General features: G+C 36.0%; 1 protein-coding gene across 1 annotated transcript in view; it reads left to right on the top strand.

The window, feature by feature from the left end:
- Nucleotides 1-1,233: 1,233 nt before the first annotated feature.
- Nucleotides 1,234-21,371, top strand: part of BRIP1 (BRCA1 interacting protein C-terminal helicase 1) — a gene marked incomplete at its 3' end in the record, with an annotated part of 37,995 nt that continues 17,857 nt past the window's right edge. The window contains exons 1-13 of the mRNA XM_010082965.1: nucleotides 1,234-1,326; nucleotides 2,136-2,247; nucleotides 2,738-2,932; nucleotides 3,223-3,350; nucleotides 4,243-4,377; nucleotides 10,270-10,560; nucleotides 11,040-11,261; nucleotides 11,818-12,017; nucleotides 15,533-15,665; nucleotides 16,172-16,323; nucleotides 16,835-17,003; nucleotides 17,120-17,257; nucleotides 17,689-17,850. Coding sequence (XP_010081267.1) covers nucleotides 1,234-1,326; nucleotides 2,136-2,247; nucleotides 2,738-2,932; nucleotides 3,223-3,350; nucleotides 4,243-4,377; nucleotides 10,270-10,560; nucleotides 11,040-11,261; nucleotides 11,818-12,017; nucleotides 15,533-15,665; nucleotides 16,172-16,323; nucleotides 16,835-17,003; nucleotides 17,120-17,257; nucleotides 17,689-17,850 — 2,130 coding nt within the window. The remainder of the gene's footprint in view (nucleotides 1,327-2,135; nucleotides 2,248-2,737; nucleotides 2,933-3,222; nucleotides 3,351-4,242; nucleotides 4,378-10,269; nucleotides 10,561-11,039; nucleotides 11,262-11,817; nucleotides 12,018-15,532; nucleotides 15,666-16,171; nucleotides 16,324-16,834; nucleotides 17,004-17,119; nucleotides 17,258-17,688; nucleotides 17,851-21,371) is intronic.

Here is a 21,371-nt window from a genome sequence, read left to right as displayed (position 1 = left end):
GAGGCGGGAAGGTCGGATGCTGAAGGGGGCCGCTGTCGCCTGAGGTGAGCGGTCGCGCGGCGCCGTTCGTGGCTCCCCCCTGCTGTGAGAGGAGCGGGGAAAGCGGCTCTCTGGGGCTCCTGCCTCTTAAAGAAGATAAAGGAAACGCCCCGGTGCCTCTGCGTGGGCTGGGGCGGCACGCACAGAGGAATGACAGCGGGTTTCTCAGCGCGGTCGGCCGCAGTGAGGCAGAAAAATTCTCTTCAGGGCTGGAGCTAGAGTGGGGCTGAGGTGGCGTCGGGATTTCGCTGGGGAGAGGCCCCGGTGCGCCCAGAGGCGCTGCTGGGCGGAGCAGAGCGGGACGAAGGGACCCTTCTTCCGCGTGTCCAGGACCTTGCCGCCTCCTGCCCGCTTCACAGGGAATTACCAATTTAAATTTGCTCTTTTATTTTGTAGATGCTGAAAACCTATAAGAAAAAAAATTGTGTTGCTTAAAAAAGGTAGTCCTTTTTTAAAGCCATCTATACTTCTTCAGGATTTTTAATTCAATAATTTCAACATTTTAACATCACAGGGAAAGTGACTTTCTTTTATTATCCAGAGTGAGAGAAATGCAGGATAATACAGAATAGAAGAGTGACTGGCACCTCATTTTCCCATGAATTATTACTGTAATCTTGTAATCTTCTTGTGGAAGAAAAGAGTTGGTTTAAACATCTCATTTGTAAAGTCAGTATCCAATTTTATTTTCTCGTTGTTATAGAACGAACAGTACAAGGTACTGTTGTCAGCTGTATCTTTGTAGTTTGCAGTGTCTTTGAGTTCAAACTTAAGGACCTACAGAATTGAAAAACTGTAAATTTTTAGTTATTAAATATCTCAAAATACTTTCCTTCCAAGGATTTGAGTTCTTGTCCCAACAATATTCAGTCTAAAAAAAAATAATTTGAAATTATATGTGCAGTTCATCATACTTTTGTTTAAATTGCTGATGTTGCTCATCAGATGGTGGTAACGTGCTCTCATTTGTAACCAGCACTGAGTCTGAGCTGATGGTGTGTGATATAAATTCCTATATGCCAGGTCTGTTAATATTCTGAACTGCTCAGCCCCCTTGTCAGGTTAGCAGCTTCTGCTTGTTTTTGTATGGTGCCATATGTTGTTTCAGGCTTTGCGTGGTTGTTAGTGTTGACTTGTTAATACTGTTTTTTATTGCAGTTATAAAACTGAAGTAAACAGGGGGAAAAAGTGGCAATGTCGTCTGACGTGTCAGAATATACTATTGGGGGAGTGAAGATCATATTCCCTTGCAAGGCATACCCTTCACAGCTTGCTATGATGAATGCTGTAAGTAGAATTTATATTAACATTGGCTAAATTAATAGCTTATGTTTTCCAGTACCTATCAGCATTTAGAAAACTAATATATTAAATTCAGAGCCTCAAATATCTTGAGAATTTCATTTGTAACGTAACTTAACTGTTCTCTGTGCTGTACGATGATATTTGGCCCATGACTAGGGAATGCTGAGGTGCGTTTTGGATTTGTGAACACTTATACCAAGAGACAAGTTATGTGTTATGTAACATATATCTTTATTCGACTAGATATACTGTATAGATTTTACAGAATTTTGCAAGTATATGAGGAGGAAATTATTTACTTAAACATCTGTCTTCTAAACAGAATGTAATATTTCAATAAATTGTCAGTTTTTGGGGAGTTTTTAAAGTGAATTATTGCACTTAACATCTATAAATTTTTAAACATTTTTAAACACTTTTTCTCTTTGGGACAAATGGTTTGGTTGTCTGACGGACGTTTTCGATGTTTTGGTTCAGTAAGGCTAAAGGAAGCAAGCTAGTCCCATCAGGTATTGCTGTTAGTGGGTAGGTATTTCACAGCCCCTGTAAGTGAATTTCTGAGCACTGACAATGAGGCATGTTCCTCTGGAGAGAAATACAGCCAAGGCTTGTTAACCTGTTGTTATTATTAAAGGTGACTGGGATTGGTGGCTTTGGTTTTATTTTCTTTTTTTTTTTTCACAAGACAGTGTCCTAATCTATTTTTAGAAGTTATTTCCAGCTTAGCTAAAGATGTTATCTTTGGTTTTTTTCTATTAATTCTGTTTTTGTTCTCATTATTCTCTTGAAAGATTGTTAGGGGCTTAAATAACAGGCAACACTGTTTGTTGGAGAGCCCTACAGGAAGTGGCAAAAGCTTGGCATTACTTTGTTCTGCATTATCATGGCAGCAGTCTCTGTATGGTAAGTTGTCTTAGTTTCTGTTCACCCAGTTTTCATAACCAAAATATCTTATAATGAATTGTTGTTGTTTATCAGCCTTGAAACATTTGGTTTCAGGAATCTAAGCAGGTCTTTGTCCACCGTTATACATATTGCCTTACTGGCAGCATAAAGAAGTAATGGCCAGTAATACTGAGCTGGATTTAGCTATCTGTTATCATAAGGGAATTATATGGCAGTTGGAACTTGGAAAGAAAATACCTGTGGCTTGTAGTTATGCAGATTAAATTGAAAAGAAGGTGTATTTTTCAGTTCTGCAAGTTGTTACAGTTCTTTCGACTGCAGGTCTTCAAAGAGCGATGATAGTATGGTCAGACTTTATAGAGACACAAGGTTTATGACTAGTTCCTAAACGAGTTCTTTCACCTTAACTGAATTGAAAGTCTAGTTCTCATGTATGGCCTGGAGTAGCTTTTAATGGAAGATAAACTCCTGTGTCCTTTATCTTTAGAGAAATCACCGCTTACATCATCATGTGAAAAGGAAGACAGAAAGCCAGAGACTGCACTGCCATGTCGCTGTACGTGTCATTCCGAAGCTGAGAGGAATGAGGCTGCAACAAGTGTGAATCATGGCGCTTCTTGTTCTTTTAATAATTATGAAACAGGAAGTTCCGTAAAACCTGGAGGTCCACTAACAAACACAGGTAACTTCACACATAGGCAGCTAAAAATCTGTTCTGGAAGTAAAATACACAGCCAGTGATGTCAATTTTTTCACTTTCAAGTCAGGGACTTTTTTTACCATCATAATAGCAGAGGACAATGTGATTCTGCGCTGCATGGGAATCTGTACGGAAATGGTGGTTAATGCAGATGGAAATGTCTAATACTGTTGCCTGCATCATGTGTATTTAGAGTAAATTCTGTTTTTAAAATGTTGCCCTTATTTAATGCATTCCTAGTAGTGGACATACCATTTTATTTTTGATTACAGAGTATAAGGAAAATGAAACGCTAGCTTCAAAATTGTCTGCCAAAAAAAAGTTATCTTTACGTGACAATGAGAACGATGATTTTCAAGTAGACAGGAAAAGGATTCGTCCTTTAGAAACCGAGCAGCAGGTAAGCAGAGTTTATTGGGAGTAAAATAATCTAGGCATAGCTCAACGAAACTGTCAAATACCAATCAGTATTTCAGAGAAGGGCGTAAAGAGTAGTTGAGTCATGTCACAGTCAGTTTGGATTGACAGGTTTTTGTTCGTTATTATTTTACTTGTTACAAAGGAGTCCATTGTTGCACTATACTGTTCATAATACCTTGTCCCAAATTACATCTTGCATATTTAAACACCTAATATCCCCAGAATATATTTATCCCCAGTTGATCTGTAATATTAAATCAAAGTATGAGATTCTAGAGTTGAAAGTGCTCTTGCAAATGTATATTAGAAATACAAATAATACTGTGTGTTAGAGTTCTGTTTTATATCCTGTCCACTGTAGTTATCTCTGGCCTAAGAAGTGCAGTGCAGTACTTCTGTAGTGCCTTCATCTGTGTCAGTACTGGTATCACATGACTTTGTACCTGTATTCAGACGCGCACTGTAAATAGCTTTTACATTGCTTTAGAGTGTTGCTCAGATGGTTACTTCTGTTTAAGTTTTTAGATCAATATGGCTTGAATTTATTTCTTGTTTTAGTTATGGAGGTTTTCTCCTTATATCTATATAGTATAATTTGTATCAGTTTTGTAACAGTGGGAAATTGAAGAAAAGCTCAGCAATAATTATAGAATTTTGTTGTTGTTACTGATTTTTTTTTTTAATTAAAACTTTATAGATTTTCCCAGATGACTTTTGTGTGGCTTACATTTGGTTAAACTGATAGTGAGTATTAGTAATGCACTGTGTTACTGAAACAGAATCGGTGGAAAACAGTTGAACCAAAATCACTGACTGCTAGTCAGTACTTTTGTCCAGTGTGTTTGAACACGGTATTTTTTTTTTCCCAGCAGGTTAGAAAACGTCATTGTTTTGCAAAAGGAGTGCAGCTAGTTGATGCTGCAGAAGTTTACAATCAGAGAAAAAATGGAGAGCTGGTAGTTCACTCTGAAAAAAGTGTGAAAACCACTACTTTTTCTCCCCAAACAGTAAGTAGTACAGTAATATCTTTTACATCAGGACTGTTAGGTCAAGAGCAATTAAAAAAAAATATTTTACTAAAAGAGATTAGATTAACAAATTGCATTTCATATATCGTTTCCGAGAGCACTGTACCTCCGTCTGTGTTACAGCCTAACATAAAGGTTCCCAAGCATGTATGTTGCTTTAAAGTAATATATTGTCACTACCTGTAGCGAGAACTGCAGTGGCTTTTACTCCTAATGGTGCTGTCTAACCAGTGTGGTTTGCAAAGTGTCAATTATTTCTGTGGAAGTTGTGGGTTGAACTCTGTTAGACCATGGCTTCCAATAGCAAGGAATCTGGCCCAGCAATTCAGCCTGTAAACTTTCAGTATGTGACAGCAATTGTATAGCAGATGTAAACTGGAATATAACACATAGATTTATAGCAGATTTATGATATTATGGAAGGACTTGAAACTAGGACCATGGAAATTAATTGAAATCAGAGTTTGTAGATTTTGTTCAACTTGCCATTTATTGTTTTGTGGCATGTGCAGTAAATGAAAGCATTTAATATTAATGTGTGTGCTTCTTAGACCTTAAAATAGTGTGGAGAAAGTCGGAGCTGATTGTTAAAATATATTATAGCAAAAAATGAGTAATAAATATTACACATGATTAAGAAGAAAAATCCTCAGTGTTACTGTGATATATTTACATTTCTGCTTTGGTTTTCTGTTTGGTTTGCTGTTTTTTGGTGTGTGGGTTTTTTTTTTTAATTAGCAAGTTCCATAGCAGAAATATCACGGAAGAAGTTGAGATACAAATATGCAGCTGTTTCTGCAGCTTTTTGCTAGGCATTTTCTGCAAATCTTGCTCTTTTTATGTCCTAAATTAGCTTCTGTTTTAATCAGTGTATCGTTTAACTTCAAGAGCTGTTTTCCAGCATGCTGTACCTTTGTAAACACAAAACAAGCCAAAAGCTGGGAGCTAAATATTTTCTTGAAAAAAGTGAATCTGTGTTTTAGGTCATTTGATGGGAAGTAGTTTTTATTAGTTTTGGAAAGCTCCGTAGATTTTTTTTTTTTAAGTAGGACTTGAAATGCTTTGTGCCTCTGAACTTCAATTGGTGGTTTGAAATAGAAAGGCCAGCAGGGTGTGCTGTTGATTTTTAAATAAAAAGACCTTCCTTCCTTCCTTGATTGTAAAATGTGCTGTGGTACTTCAGTGTGGGTGTCTGAAAAAATTGATTTACAGCTTCTAGAAATGTCATGTAGTGAAGAAAACAAACTTTTAGGACAGATCAACTAACTGTTAGATAGTAAAATACTGACTCATAGTTGTCTGATTTTTCTAAGAAAACTCTTCAGTTTTGTAACAGTAGTTGAGCTGTGCATGGGTGTGTTATAATGTGCTATCCTTGGGTCTGATTTTGCAGATATACTGTACAATTCAAACACTATACTGTTTACTACTTCTTTAGAAAGAAGTAACCTAAGAAGAAATAGAAGTGGTTACTTCTACTCAAGTTTCTTTTTAAGAATGAAAGAATAAGGTATTATTTTCCTGTGATGAACTTTTACTGTAGCAGACTGAAAACTTGTCTGGTATTAAGAAACAATTGTGGAAAGTAAGGCCTTATTTATCCTTAGTACTTCTGCAGCCTAACTACGTTAACTTACAGACATGAAGAGCATCACAGCATAGGCTGTTAGGTGTAAAAATGCTTTTCTAGTGTAGTTTATGAAATAAAGTCAGCTGAGGTTATATTCAACACTTATCATAATGGACTGTGTTTAGGATGATACAATAATGCAAAAAAAATTTCTTAATCAATGAGACAACCTTCTCTTTTGTATATCTTGTGTTTTACTGTGGTCTGTCCTGTGCTTAAAGCAAGTTTAGTTTCTTGTCAAGTCCTTTTTATAGCCCAAGAGAGAATGGAATGGGTTGGTGGTTGTAAGAGCGTGAGAGGTGGGTCTGTCCTGTGCTTAAAGCAAGTTTAGTTTCTTGTCAAGTCCTTTTTATAGCCCAAGAGAGAATGGGTTGGTGGTTGTAAGAGCATGAGAGGTGCTGCCAAGCGCTGCTGCCTCAGAACACCTGCAGATCCAGGGGGTGAGGAGCTTCTGCCCAAGGTGACTGACTGCCTGTTCTTAGCTGCTTTCAGTCCAGAGCCTGGGAATCCATTTCTGTCTTGCTCTTAATTCCTGCAAGAGAGGGCTGTTCTAGTGTGAGTTTGGATGAGAAATTGTACCCTTACGGTACTCTCTTGATTACTTCTGTTAAACATATGGTCTGAGAAACTGGGGCAGGTGGGTTAAGGAATCCCCATTTATATCAGGTAAAAAAAGTAAACAGTAAATGGAGAGTAGTGTAACAAACACTTGGGGTATCAAAAAACAACTGTGAAAAGAATCTGTCTTAATGTGCTAGCCCATTGCAGTTTAACATATTGCTTACAACCTTCACAATGGAGTTTGAGTGACTTCTGTTACACATTCCAGGAGACTGGCAGCCTGTTACAATCAGGGTCTGGACTCCAGAATAGGCTAATTTACCACGATGGGATGAAGAAAGTTGTGGATTTGTATTACACGCTCTCACCTGACACCGTATATGATCCTTTTCCTGCGGATTGCCATTTTGAATGAGCTCTTTGAAGCAAGTTCCAGCTTAATTAAAACGTTTGCTTGGTTAGCAGTGATCTGTGAAAGCCTGTGATAAATATTGAACTGGGTTCACCTGCTGGTTACTGTGAGAGGATAAACAGCTGCTTTGTGTACTTTAATCAAGAGGCTGCAGCAGCAGCAGAATACTGTGCTTTTTGAGAGCTTATAAAGGAAGAGTTGAAAAGCTCTGGTAATGTAACTCTGACATCTTACTAGATTGTGCTTGTGTGATATTTCACACAAGAGGTATTCACTGCTGTATCATTTAGATGGCTTTGTAACCAGGAAATGTAGATGAAGATATGAAGAACTCCTCTTATCTCTTTGTGTTTCAAAGATCATAGCCTCAGTGTTTGTTTAGTTCTATTTTACACGTAGGACAGGTTGGTGGACTTGATTATTCCTTTTTTAATCAGACTTCCACGTTTTTGCCATATAAATATTGATGTGATAAGCTGTTTTATCTACCTCCTGATAAAAGTAAAAACAAGCTGGATTAGCCTAAGGTCCATATAGTCTGGTATCGGATCTCTAACAGCATCTGTTACTGGATGTTTCTGATTAAATACTGCAGAAAGTAGAGGAGTATCTTTTCCCCCCTCCCCCCCCTCAAATGAAAATCTCTATCCCACATTCAAGCAGATGAAAACAGGTTGTTCTGAGGCCAGAGGGTATTATGAAATACTTTTGTATTATCTATTAACTATTTCTATTCACCCCTCCTGCTTCTTTCATAAATAAGTTGAAACATTTTCTAATTTTATTATAGTATAACTGATGTCTCTGTGTATAAGAACTTGTACTTGGAGGCTATGGAAAGTGTCATATTGGAGTTACCACTTTGTTCAGCTGGAGGGGGTTTTCTTTCGTTTTGCTGGAGTAATGGGAGATAAACACCACATCAGATTTTGCTATGTGATATTGATAGTAATTTTTATAGAAACATAGAATTAAAATTGTTTATTTTTAATAAAGTTAAAGATGGCCAAACTATTTTCTAAAGGATAACAAAGAGTTCAAGTGTAGATTGACACACTTCAGTAATGTGCAAATAACGTGAAGAACTCAACTTTTAAACTATGTTTTAATAATTTTCTAAAGTTTCTCTTCATTATAAAGAACCTTCTAAAAAGGTTTTATTTATTTATTTGTGTATTTTGGGCTAATGGTGTCTGTGGCTTTCAGAAATGTTATGACTACTGCAGGCAGTTTTATACTCATATTAGTTGCTATAAAACCAGGCTGAGTTTACAACTCTCAATGTTGACTTTTTTTCTTTAAACAACTTTTTTCAAAGTTAAAGGTAACATTTTAAAACTGGAATACTGGGTAAAGTGCTTCTTAAAGCCAGTATTATACCAATTTCAGACCTTTTATGAAAAACTTTTAAGGCCACCTGTAAAATTCTGTAATTTATAATCTTTATACATAAGAACACTCTTTTAATTCTTTTTATGAAAATAAATATATCTGGTTTTCAAACCCATCACAGAAGAGCCTTCTGTTCACATTTATGTGTTTGAACTGCATTTTGCTGTTGTTAGAACAACTTTTGCAAAAGCTGCCTGATTGGTCCAAATATTTTTCTATTACTTTTATTTGGCAAACTAAATGCTTAGCATTAGCAGTGAAGTATTAGTGATATGGTATCATCTTTGAATTCTGTGTATTCTTTTTACACCTGAAAACATAATCTGACTTGAATTAAAATGAAAAGATAAACGTGTTCTTAAAGGCCCTACACTGTAAATAGACTGCTTCTGTTATATTAGTTGTTAGTATGGTAATGTGGTTTTCATTATTTCAAAGTGCAAAATAGAATATAGATGATAGAAATATCAAGGTACAATTTGCATTGCAGTTTTCTGTGTGAGTACAAGCTGAGCTGAGTACTTGCCCTATGTGTAACATATACCATATGTCAGCTGTTTCCTGCTTTGCTGGTGACAAGAGCCCCATTCATAACTCTTCTTTTTATCCTTTCAGTGAATAAGTAATTATTCAATATAGAAGGCAGGATATTTGGAACTGGCTATTTAATGTGGCAGCACACCGTAATGAAATCTGCTGTTACTGGCAACCTGAGAGGGGAATGTAACAATTCCAGCATGGGTGCAATTTTATCTGCTTTGAGGGCCTGTTTATTTGGCACATCAGGGAACCTTTTATCCCAGTGAGTGACAGCTCCAGCCGGGTTACATTTACATGCGTTCTATCATGTATTGTAATATTTAATGGTGGACAAGGCTGAGTGGGACTAAGGGTAATACGAACTTGGTTTTCCTCAGAGTGGAGGCTAAAAAGACAGCTTGAGCCCCAGAATTGTGGTGTAACACACAGCATGACTTAGCGTTTGTTTATAATGGATAATCTTACTGATTACAATTAAAAGGGGAGGGAGGAGTATTTGAGTGGGCAACTACATGTTGTTTCTTGCACCATCACCTGAAAACCAAATACAAACTCTTATATTAGAATAATTCGTTATTTTTTATGGGAGGTGTTTGTGGACTTGTTTACTCAGGAGTTGTTTTCTCTGTGTCTTTTCACACCAATTATTGCAATTTAATGACAGTTGTTCCAGTGTATATACTATGAAAGGTGGTGCTTCTCAGGATGAAAAAAAAAATTGGCTTTTAACAAATATTTTACAGGATTAGGTTCTGGATAGAATTATTCCCTGATTTGTCTTTTACTCTTAGTTACTAGGTGGCCTTTGACATAACGGCATGGTAAACATGTTTCTAAGGGAGCGTATACGATATAGTCTATTTTGTCTGCAAACAGATTTCGTTAAACTTTCCAGATTTCTTCTGCTTGTCCTAAGGAAAATGTGCTCAATATTTTAATTTGGGTGTCTGGTCCCAAGATTTTTTTTCATTTAAGGTGCTGGATGCTTCTTGGTCTGTAACAGGAGTGTCCTTATGCTGAAGTTTATGTTTGAGAAGTTTATTTGCATTATTCACATGTGTAAATACTCCACTGGAATAATAATTCTTTCTACAATTGGGTTATGTGAAAGTTGTATCCAGTGATTGCTAGAAGATTTTTTAAGACTTTCAGGCATGAGGACATGGTATGTATGCTTTAACATTTTTAAACTTTTTGCAGTTTAATAGGCCAACCTGGTGATTTAACAGGCTATCTTGAACGATCCTAGAGGCGTTTTCTAAATAGTCTATAGGCAGATTTAGCATGTTCATTTTAGCATGGGATTTTGTTCATCTTTTTTTGTTTTGGGTTTCAGACTTCTGACCCGTGCACTGAGTGTTCCTGTTCTGGAAAAGAAACTGGTAAAGATGCTAGTAACCCAAAGAAGAAAGAAAAGGGAGATCGGCCGTTCATTCCCAAAATATTTTTTGGAACGCGAACACACAAGCAAATATCCCAGATTACCAGAGAGTTGAAGAGAACAGCATATTCCACTGTCCCTATGACGATTCTTTCTAGCCGGGATCATACCTGTATTCATCCAGTGGTATCTAATAGTGTTAGTAACAGGAATGAAATGTGTGTAGAATTGCTGGAAGGAAAACAAGTGAGTAATTTTGTTTCAGAAAATAAGCATTCATTTAAACATACTAAAGTTAGTTGAACAGTTGAAGTGAGTAACATTTTTGACTTCTTTATTCTGTGTTGGTTAAATACCTCTGGTAATTTAGTTTAAATTAATTATTGTTAGAAAATCTTGATACACAGTATCAATGCTGAAAAAATATATGATGATAGGAACAATATTTATGACTGCTAGGTTAACATTCTTAGTAAGACTTAAATTGTCTTTGGTTTTATAGATGAAGAAGAAATAAATGTCCTTTATTGATGTATATTTTAGGAACATGGATTTGCCTGTTTTCTTTCTGAGATTATATATTTTTCATTATTGTCCAATATAAAAAGTAGCTGTTAGAAATGTCTTCGGGAAGTAAAGTCAAATGCACATAACAACTTGGAGGACTTAACCTTATTTGTTTTTTGTTATTTTTTGTAACCACTATCTGTACTTTTTGCTTTTAGGGCAAATCCTGTCTTTATTATCATGGTGTTCATAAACTCAGTGAACACCATGCCCTACAGTCTGCACATGGGATGTATCAGGCTTGGGATATTGAAGATCTAGTGAGCCTGGGAAAGAGGCTTCGAGCCTGTGCATATTTTGCAGCCAGAGAACTCATGGTGGGCGCAGATATTGTATTTTGTCCTTATAATTATCTTCTTGACCCACAGATACGGGAGAGTGTAAGTATATTTGTAAGAAAGAGATTGCAATAACTGAAGTTAAAGGGAAGTTAAAGAACATAATGTTCAGTAGCCATGGTCAACTGAAATCCTATTTATATCCAAAATATTATCTACATAATAACTCCTGGGTTAAAGAATTTATCTTTTTTTTTTTTCCCCTTGCCTCCCCCCCTTCCCCTGAGCATTTCTGTATTCCAAGTAATGCTTCTGCTGTGTTCCAAGTAATGCTTCTACTGAATCATGCTCTAGCTGATCAGTCACAAGCTTTTTTTCTATCAGTGGAAAAGAAACCCTTGCAAACTTTACAGTTGTTTGGTTTATGGAGAGTGTAGTATGTTCAGATTATATTAATCCAGGCTGGGATAAGGCTTTTTACCCTCACCCCCTCACTGGTTATTTTGTAGGTTACAGAAATTGGATCAAAAAAGCTGAAAACCTTCTGTTGCTTGCACCATGATGCAGAATACTCACTTTTTTAACAGAATCCTCTTAGATGTTGTTTCTTTTTAATGTCTTTCACTCTGTTTTACAAGATACTCTTTTTCTTTTTTAGATGGAAATTAACCTAAAAGGCCAAGTAGTCATTTTAGATGAAGCCCATAATATTGAGGACTGTGCTCGCGAGTCAGTGAGCTACGGTGTTACAGAAAGTCAACTAAGAGCTGCTCGAGAAGAGCTGGATTTCATGGTAAATAACAACATCAGGCAGAAGGATCATGAGCCCTTACGGGCTGTGTGCTGCTCTTTGACAAAGTAAGGCAACTCTTTTTAATTACATTATATCAATTAGTATTTATTAAAATTATATTTTGATTCCTTTTGCTGATGCAATTTACTGGTTACTATGTTGCATCAGATAAAATGTAACAGAGGTATACTTCAAACTATGCAGTCACCTGATTTTTGTTCATTTGAGGAATCCAGAGGGGCTTGATATCTTTATAAAAATAGCCTTGTCTTAAAGGGAAGCCTTGAAATCCTGTTTTGAAAAGTATGTTATGTGCTTGAATGGTGTACTGATCTTTATGAGGCTTACTATCCTAGTTTATGAAGTGCTGTATGAAATAATTTTCTTTCATGTGCTTCTGTTTGCTTACTTGACAAATAGTAGTAGCAATATTTTGTCAAGGCATTGATTAGTTCACATTTATAAAATACTTTCAGAGCCTTGTACAGGAAGTGTTTGGAACAGGTTAGAATCTGCTCTTGGAATCAGATTGGAATCTATTTGGAACAGATTCTTCTTAGTTGAAAGTGAATTTATCATTCGTGCCCTTTGTTTTCACAGTGAAACAACTTGAACTTGAGCAAAGAGATAAGGGTCTCAAAAACTGTGGTACATGCAAGTTCTCTGAAGAGACTTGAAGTCTTTAGAGAATTCAGGTAGCAAACTCTTTGAACAGAGAGCATGTGCTGTTCTCTTTGGATTTCTGATTATTCTCAGGCAACAGTTGTCCACACAAAATTACTGATCGTTCTTTCTCCCTGGACTATGTCACTAGAATGTGATTTGTACTGAAATTGAAATAAAGCATGTCCTGAATTTCTTAGTACCTGCCATGTTGGAACAAAAGGATCATGGAGTTCAGTGGGCAGAGAAATAGGTATGATTGAGGGAGGGGTTTTGAAAGCCAGGAGGTGATCAGTAAGGCAGAAAGAAGCTAAAAAAATAGAAAATGTTCTCCTCTTCTCTGCTCCTTTCTGTGCCCATAGAGGAAAAGGTAGTAAGAGTAAAAAAGAAAACAAAACCCAGAAACCATGGAGGCAGAATTGGAAGGGGAGGACCTAAGCAGAAGTTAAAAATCTCTAGAGGGGGTGGAACACAAGCAAGTAGCCTGGGGGCACAAGCTCAGGAAAGAGGGAAAGAAGCAAGAAGTCAAGGGTGAAAGTATTTTGTGTGGAGCAGGAACATAAAGTTGAAACAGTGTCAGAAGAGTCTGTTGCCTCTGGAGAGTGTGGAATTCAGCTCTTGTGGCCCTTAATTTTTGAACCTTTCTTCTGAGGGATCCAAGGACTGAACGAGTTCAGGAATGCACTGCTAATGAAACCTTGAGTAAGAGTCAGCAGAATAAAAGTGAATAATGATACAAGTGGCTTTGAAGTTAACTGAACTCTGATTCACTGCATGTCAAATCATCATTTTGCTGCATTAGTGGTTGGTGAAATACACTTTGGAGTACACTACAGCAAGTAGTTCACAATTTTTCCTTTCTGTTCTCTATTCTGAGAGTTAATGTTCATGTGTCACAGGGACAAGTGACTTCTGTTTTTCTTCTTTGCAGAAGCTAATTCTCCTACCTTGGATATTTCAAATGTTACATTTTAGTAAAAGATGGGAACAGCATGACTGGAGATTTGATTGCCTCAAGCTTTTTAACCTTATCAGAAAAACTAAGGTTGATTGTTTTGGCAAATTTGCCAACAGCATGAAAAGCAGTTGTTGGAAAGCAGAAGAGTGGGTGTAAATGGCCAGTAATTGGTACAATGCTCTCGCATAGTGGCATGGCTTTGCCAAATCTATGGGTAATTAAGAAAAATCTTGCTTCAGTTATAAAGATCCTGGGCCCTCATTCCAGAAAGCACTTAAGCATGGGCTTAGTGCCACAGAGGTGCTGAAATGACCTTACTGAGGAATTTGAAGATATAGCAGTAGAAGTAAGCTGGCAAGCTTTCCTGATGAGGTGCAGGTTTACCAAGACAAATTAGATTGTTCAATGGAGTAGGCTGTACTGTACCAACAGTGGGATTTTCTGGTAGGGAGGGAAGGAGCCAAATATACTTTCCTGAAGTGAGGGCATGTTTGTAACATTTGTTAAATCTTTTCCTGAAAAGATTGCACATGCTAATTTTATTTATGCTTACTGCTTTACTCTAAAAGTAAATTAACAGGTATTTCAAGTAAATGCTTTAACATTAGATTTATTTGGGTGGAATTTATTCTAGAATTTGCTTTTTTTTTTTTGTAATATTTTAGCATTAGGAAGGTAATTTTGTTAGGTTTGTATTTTTTGTATTTGCATTTATAGCATGACCATTTTGAAAGTGTGTGATGGTGTTTGAAGATCACAAGAGGGAAACATAAGTTTTACATTTCCTGAAGTGTTTTATCCATTATAAATCTGTTTCATTTATGTCATAGTGGCCTTTTCCTAATTTTAGTTCCAGGTCGTTTTGATGTTACATTTGAGGAAATGGGGCAGAGTGCTACGCTGCCTGTATTAGTAATCATTCCTTAATCAGATAAAGCAAATTACAGCCAAAGAAGTTATTGTCTTGGCAATATGGGTTTTTGTTTGCATTAAACCTGGCAAAAGGAAAGGTTTTTTTTAATTGTTCCAGTGATCGGATTATTTGCAGTGACAGAACAGGAAATCTGGAACTAAACCAGTCACTAAGCCTTGTTGCTTTAGTTGATAGTGATTAACTGGTTTTACAGGTGTATATTTTGAACTGTTGTAGAAATGACAGCTGTCTTTCTGATGCCTCCTGCTGGTTGATGAAACAGACAGCTTCGGCATTTCCTGAGAGGGAGGAAGGAAGCCTGCCTACTTTTCTAGACAGAAGGAATGTATTGTAATACTGCAGGGATGATGAAGGACACATTCAGTTAGAGAAAATTTTATCTCTGCCCCAAATGAGATGATCTGCATGTTTAGATTATGTTTTTGGAAAGTCCTGTCACATTTTGCATTGTATGTACAATTATAATTCTGCTTAGTTTTCAGATTGTAAGCAGAATTACATATACCTGTAGGTAGGTTAAAATATGCTTTTTTTTCAATTGCCCCACTTTCCCTTACTGTGTATAAATACTAAAAGTACTCATTAGGTGCCTCAAGATTTGTTCTTGATAGGAAAGCCCGCAATTGACAGGGATGATAAATCAAGTTGCAGCAGAGTAATAGTGAGTGGCTTTAAAAGTACAGCAGAAATCTTTCTTAAATGAGCCTGACATGTTATATCATAAGAGCAGATTATATTTTAATCCTTTTTCTTTGTTGTAAAGGTATTATATACTGAGAAATACAAACTTATAGGGACAAATTTTCTTCTCACTTAAGTGAGCTGCATTAGGAGCCGTTCTATAGAAGGTAGTTCAACAGTGAAAAACTGGCATAAGGAAAACCAGAATCTCTCTACTTAGATGTAGTAAAATATTTATCATCATAGAAGTCTGGTGCAATTTTTGAGGTTTGGTTTGTACTTGCAAAGTATCTCTAAATCTCTAAAATTAAGGCTGAAATTATTTCTGATCTCTCTTCTTACAGCTGGTTACGGGATAGCTCTAGTCAACTAGTAGAAAGAGGGTATGAAACTTCCTGTAAGGTTTGGAGTGGGAAAGAAATGATCACCATTTTGCACGAAATGGGAATAACTGGTATTACTTTTCCCATTTTGCAGGTAATGTTATATGCTCTATAAATGAGTACCAGAGTGCATAATGTTGATGTTAACACCTGAAAATGTACAAAATTTAAATGCTAGCACATCTTTTAATTTACTGCAATATTGAAGAGCTGTCTGAAAATGATACCTCATGAAAACTAGGAGTAATCCACTTGAGTTACTGGCATTTGTGGAGAATCAATGTTTTAAAAGGATATAATTGGTCATGTACAATTGTTTACGTTGAATCATTGAGTCGGTGATAGTTTTGTCTGTTCTATCCATCTGCATTTTTTTGACTGTTGAAATGTATTTACCGTTTTCAAGTTTATCCCTCCTTTCTGTGTAAGCCAAATATGTTAAAAGCATTGTTACTTTCCAATTTTGTCTTCAGTCTGACTCAATAGGTGTCTTAAGTGAACTCTTAAAACAGTGTGCTGATAGTCTTGTATCTGTATTAGCTTTGTTTTTGAGAAGATACTTAGAATGTTGTTAATGTGGAATTTGTTTACCTCTTATAGAAGCATCTTGCTGCTGTCCTGGAAAAAGAAGAAAAAATATCAGTGCTTGGTAAAGAGGAACTTATTCAGATACCAGTTGTGAGCTCTGCCACTCAGATTGTGCTGAAAGGGTTATTCATGGTTCTTTTATGTCTTTTTAAAGATAATAGCAGGTCAGTGCAAATACATGGTCTGAGCTGCGTGGTGGTGTTTAATTCAGCTGCTTTGTCAAAATGCCTGTGGTGTCTGGTTTCTGAGCAAAACTAACATTTCAGAAAGCTTTGGAAAATCTTATTTATGTGGGAAGAATTTAAATACTGACTTTTGTTTTCATTTTTAAATTAATTCAAATACTGAAGAAATATATTTGAAGGTTAGGTTTTCTGGATATGTTGCCAAGTGAAGTCTGCATGGGTTTTGTTTCTCTGCATAGCACCTATCATTTGACTGTCTTGATATCTTGACTACTAATGCCAGCAGTTATTAAAAATTTATAATTTAAACCTTATTTTAAAATATTAATTATTGTAAAGTTTCACTTTTTTTCTGAAAGTATAAAATTATTTCATATAATTAAATTGTAAATGCATTGTAGCAAGACTGTCTTTGCTTTGTATGAGCTTAATGCTTACAGTTTGATTGCTTAATTATACTTTTAATTGATATTTATATATCCCTATATAGGTATGCAGATGACTACAAAGTTGCTCTACAACAAACTTACGCCTGGGTGAATGAAAACCAACTTGATGTTTCAGATACAAGTGCCTTTACACGCCCCAAGCATAAAAGGAGTTTGCGGCAGAAAACTGTAGTCCATATGCTGAATTTCTGGTGCTTGAATCCTGCCGTGGTGAGCTGAGTGTGAAGTAGAAGGCTTTAAGTCATTTGAGTGATAACAAATACATATAAGATCTTAAAGTGATTGTACTGATTTTCTAAATTCCTTCTTTTCTTTCTCCAACCTAGGCTTTTTCAGACTTAAGTGATGTTAGAACAATTGTTCTGACATCTGGTACACTCTCTCCGATGGATTCATTTTCTTCAGAACTTGGTGTGAAGTTTTCTATTCAGTTGGAGGCAAATCACGTTATTCGGAACTCACAGGTAAACTTTTACATCGTTGTTCCCCCTCCTGAAGTGTAATGCTGGCCATTTTAAAGAAACAATAATTTACAAATAAAAATGATGATAAACCCATTCCATAAGTAAGAAGAAATGTACAGAACAGACTATTGCTTGGATTAATTAAATTGTAACGTACATTTTCTAATGAAAAAAGGAGCAGTTTTTAGACACTCCCCTGGAAAAGTTGTGAAGTCATGCTATTTTGATAATAGCCATCTTATATCACTTATTGCACTCTTTCTCTTCTGTTTGTATGTCCTGGAATTAATTTGTTCAGAAATATCTCAGTATTTTGCTTCACACTTAAAATTTCATTATCTAACCCAATGTATTTTAATTTAACCCAATGTAATTTAATAGAGTTTGTGTCACATATTTTAGAATTAACTTTTTAATATGAAATATACCAGGTTTGGGTTGGCACCATTGGAGCAGGCCCCAATGGTCGCAAGTTGTGTGCCACGTTCCAGCATACAGAGACCTTTGAGTTCCAAGATGAGGTGGGAGCGCTTCTGCTTTCAGTGTGTCAAACAGTTGGCCAAGGAATTTTGTGCTTTTTGCCATCCTATAAGGTAAGGAAATCTTAATTCATATTCTTCCTCTAAAAACACACACACCCTACTTGAAAATATACTGTGTAATCTTTTGCTTTATGCCTCAACATATAGAAATGTTTATAAAATAAATGTATTGTAATAATACATTGTGATTATATTATATTGTAATTTCTTGGGTGTCATATTGGCTGGCATATGAGTTTGTTTTAATTAAAAAACATGTTCGTGTTTGTTTTCAACAGATATCTCTATCTTAGCTAACGAGTACAATTGTTTTGATTAGCTTTACAAAAAAAAGACAGGCTGATTTGCAGTTTTTTGTTAAGTTGTTTCACTGAATGTTTTGAAATTATTAAAAAAAAAAAAAATTCCTCCATATAAGCACATGTCATGAAAGGAAACTTTATATGTATAACTCAGCAGCAAGAATGCCTTTGCACGTTCTTTGTATGCTGTTTGAATGTGGTATTCATCCAGTTAATTTCATCTTTCCTTGTTTCTTGTTCCATTTCACTGCTTTGGAGATGCTATAATATTTTTCTTGAGTGAGGGGGGGATTGCTCACTGGCATTGACTGAAAAGAATCAAATTTCTCAGTTTCAAACTACGTAATATCTGATTTCATTGACAACAGATATCTAATTATGTTTTAATTTGTACCTCACTGTAGTTCTACTTTCATTAGTTCTTACTGTTGTTTATGGTCAGCTCTGAGGAACAGGAATATAAACCTGCAAGGTAATTCTGTAATGCATGCCTGTTTTTCTGGTAATGCTTGCAAGAGTGTGACTTTTTTCATTTTTAAACCATCATTGATGATTTTAAAAAATCCTTTCAACAAACAAAACAAAAACCTGTCCAAAAAAAAAACCAAAAAAAACCAACCCTCAAAAATTCTACCAAATGAACAAAAAACCCCAGCATAATAGAAATAAGGGTTTCAGACCATTTCGCTCATCTCTAAGGTTCCCTAACAGAGAATATTTTAAAAAATGAATTAAACCATATTTCTTCTCTTTTACAAAACCTTCATGTTAGTTTTACTATTTAACTGAAGAGGCTGCGAAGCGAGGGTTTTTTCTTCACTGGGTGTCTATGAAAAATTGCAGCCATCAGTGCAATTGCTGACAGTAGCCATTAGGTGACCACATTGGACCAGGTAACGTACAGTCACTGAAAAAAAGATTACTGACTAGACATTTATTTAGCCTGTCTCATGAAAATGTGCATTTATATGCAACGGTAACGATCTGAAAAATAAATTTTGCGTTCGGTTTGTTTAAGAATTGAAATGGGAGCGTGTTTCAGTTTTCACTATCATCATTATTCTTTCATAATGTTGAACAGTATGTGATAGTTGATCTTATGTACACAGACTTGACAAATACTTATGAAAGTTTTTATGAGAATAGTAATCTGAACTGAACATATAGAGAGATTTTGTAATGACATTTAATAAAGAAGGAAAGAGATTGCTGGACAGTGCTGATACCCTTCCCCCTCTTGCTGCCCTTATGTTTTACTGAAAGGTCACGTAGCTAAACACGTTGAGTGGTTTTTTTCCTTTGTGGGAACACTTCCATGATCCTAGCAAAAGTATTGATAAATATAAATTGCAGACAATTGAAGGATGATATTTTAAAATCACATTGCCAATATTTTTCTATGGATGCCCTTTTTCATTTTACTTCTTTTATTCTGGATTGGGTTGCTTTCAAGTCTGAGATTAATATGTTGAAAACACAGAATAATGTAAGTAAGCATATTAGTATGGGGAAAATAAGGTATTTTTCTTTCACCATCATACGGAATATTGCTTACCTGCACATTTGCATTTCAAAACTGATTTTCAGAGATTTTCACAGGGAAATTGCTACGTCTCTTTAGAAAAACTGCAACTTTTAAAGACATTGTTCAAGGCTATCAAAATCTGATTAATATACATAGTCATGTACCTCACTAAATTAACTGAGTTAAGCAGATTTTTTTGAGGGCTCAACCTGTTTTATGAGTTGGAGTTTCAACTTTGGTGTAAGTGAAAAGCAGTCTTTTTAAATGTCTAGAAGGCTGAGGGCAGTGCTCTGAATTTTGAATACGATCCCTCCAGGTAGTTTGGAGCTTGAATTTACGCATGTGCATTGGATTTCAGTTTGGTTACATCTACAGATGCATTTTTCAGTTCAAAATTGTCTTTCAGCTTTAAGAATTTGTGGCTCAGCAGTGGTGCCTGTTCCTCTGCACCTCTGGCAGAAGCCCTGCCAGATGGCTCTGTCTGTTTCAGTACCTCACTTTCAGCATTCATGCTGGGCATTTTTACCTGTTTGCCTGAAAACCTCTTTTGACAATTATCCCTAATAATTTTGTATTGTAAATAAAGTTAATTTTATTTTTCTGGAAAGCCCGTTATTAATTTAATTCAGGTAGTAAATGGAATGTTACCTTGCTTGTTTGTATAGGAAGAGAGTGCTAGAGACAGAAATAGCATCTTGCTGCACTTTTGTTCACTTTGAATTTCATAGACTTTAATTCACTTTAATAAAATATAGGTATGTGTTCTTTTTTGTTTTGAGAATGGTAAATCAACACTTTTTTGCCTCAACCTATGGGAGTAGAAAGAATGGAGGGTGTAACACCTGCCACAGGAAGCAGAAGTTGAGGACCCTGCCTGACACAATTTGTGGTGATGTTGGGAGCCTAGGTTAGCGCCCAAGCAGTGTTCTCTTACTGCTTGTTATTCAGAACTTCATTACACAGTGTCAGAAATTTATGTCAGAAATAGAATGAATACTACCATTTGAACTTCCCAGTCTGGAATTTAAGGGGCTTTTATGAGTAATATTTATTTCTCTGTACTTTGTCTGGAATTTCAGGTTGCTTTGTATACATTAAAGAAGTAATTACCAATAGTTGGTGAAAGTGAGTGACCCCTGTATTCATGTTCGAGCTGGAGAAACAAACTCTGGCAGAAATTTAATTTAATTGTTTCAGACTTCTGAAGTGTGCAAGAGAGAGAAAAAATATCTCATACTCACCTCTAAGAGATATCAACCTGATAGAAAGTTTCCAATGTGCAAATAAATAGAGGGCAAGTAAAATTTCTAAATGTCACCACATTAACCTAATCATAAAATGAGAAAACTGGATACTGCTTATAGAACATCTGAGGTGAACATGGTAAATGTCAGCAGAGTACACTGCCGCAGGAGCTAGCATTTTAGTCATACTCCTTCTAGTGCTAATGCGTGCAAAAAGCATCCATTAATGGCTTGCAATTTTCTCTATTAGCATTTCTTCAGGTAGGTTATTTCCTGGGAGATTCTAGATTTCTTTGAAGGGGCTGTCTACTGCCAGGAAGAGGTAGCAGTCACTTGTCTGTATTTTTCTCTGGAGTGCCCCTTACAAGAAGGTATTTATAATCTATAGAATGTTATTCAACTGTTTTGTAAAGAGTTTAAATTCTGCAACATTGTAAGCCTCCATCCTTTCCTGATCAAACTTTTAAGAAAATACTTTGTTGGGCTGGGAAAGTACTTTCC

Source organism: Pterocles gutturalis, unplaced genomic scaffold, assembly GCF_000699245.1.
Source record: "Pterocles gutturalis isolate BGI_N339 unplaced genomic scaffold, ASM69924v1 scaffold12145, whole genome shotgun sequence".
Classification (NCBI taxonomy): domain Eukaryota; kingdom Metazoa; phylum Chordata; class Aves; order Pterocliformes; family Pteroclidae; genus Pterocles; species Pterocles gutturalis.
This window is presented reverse-complemented; position numbering and strand designations above follow the sequence as displayed.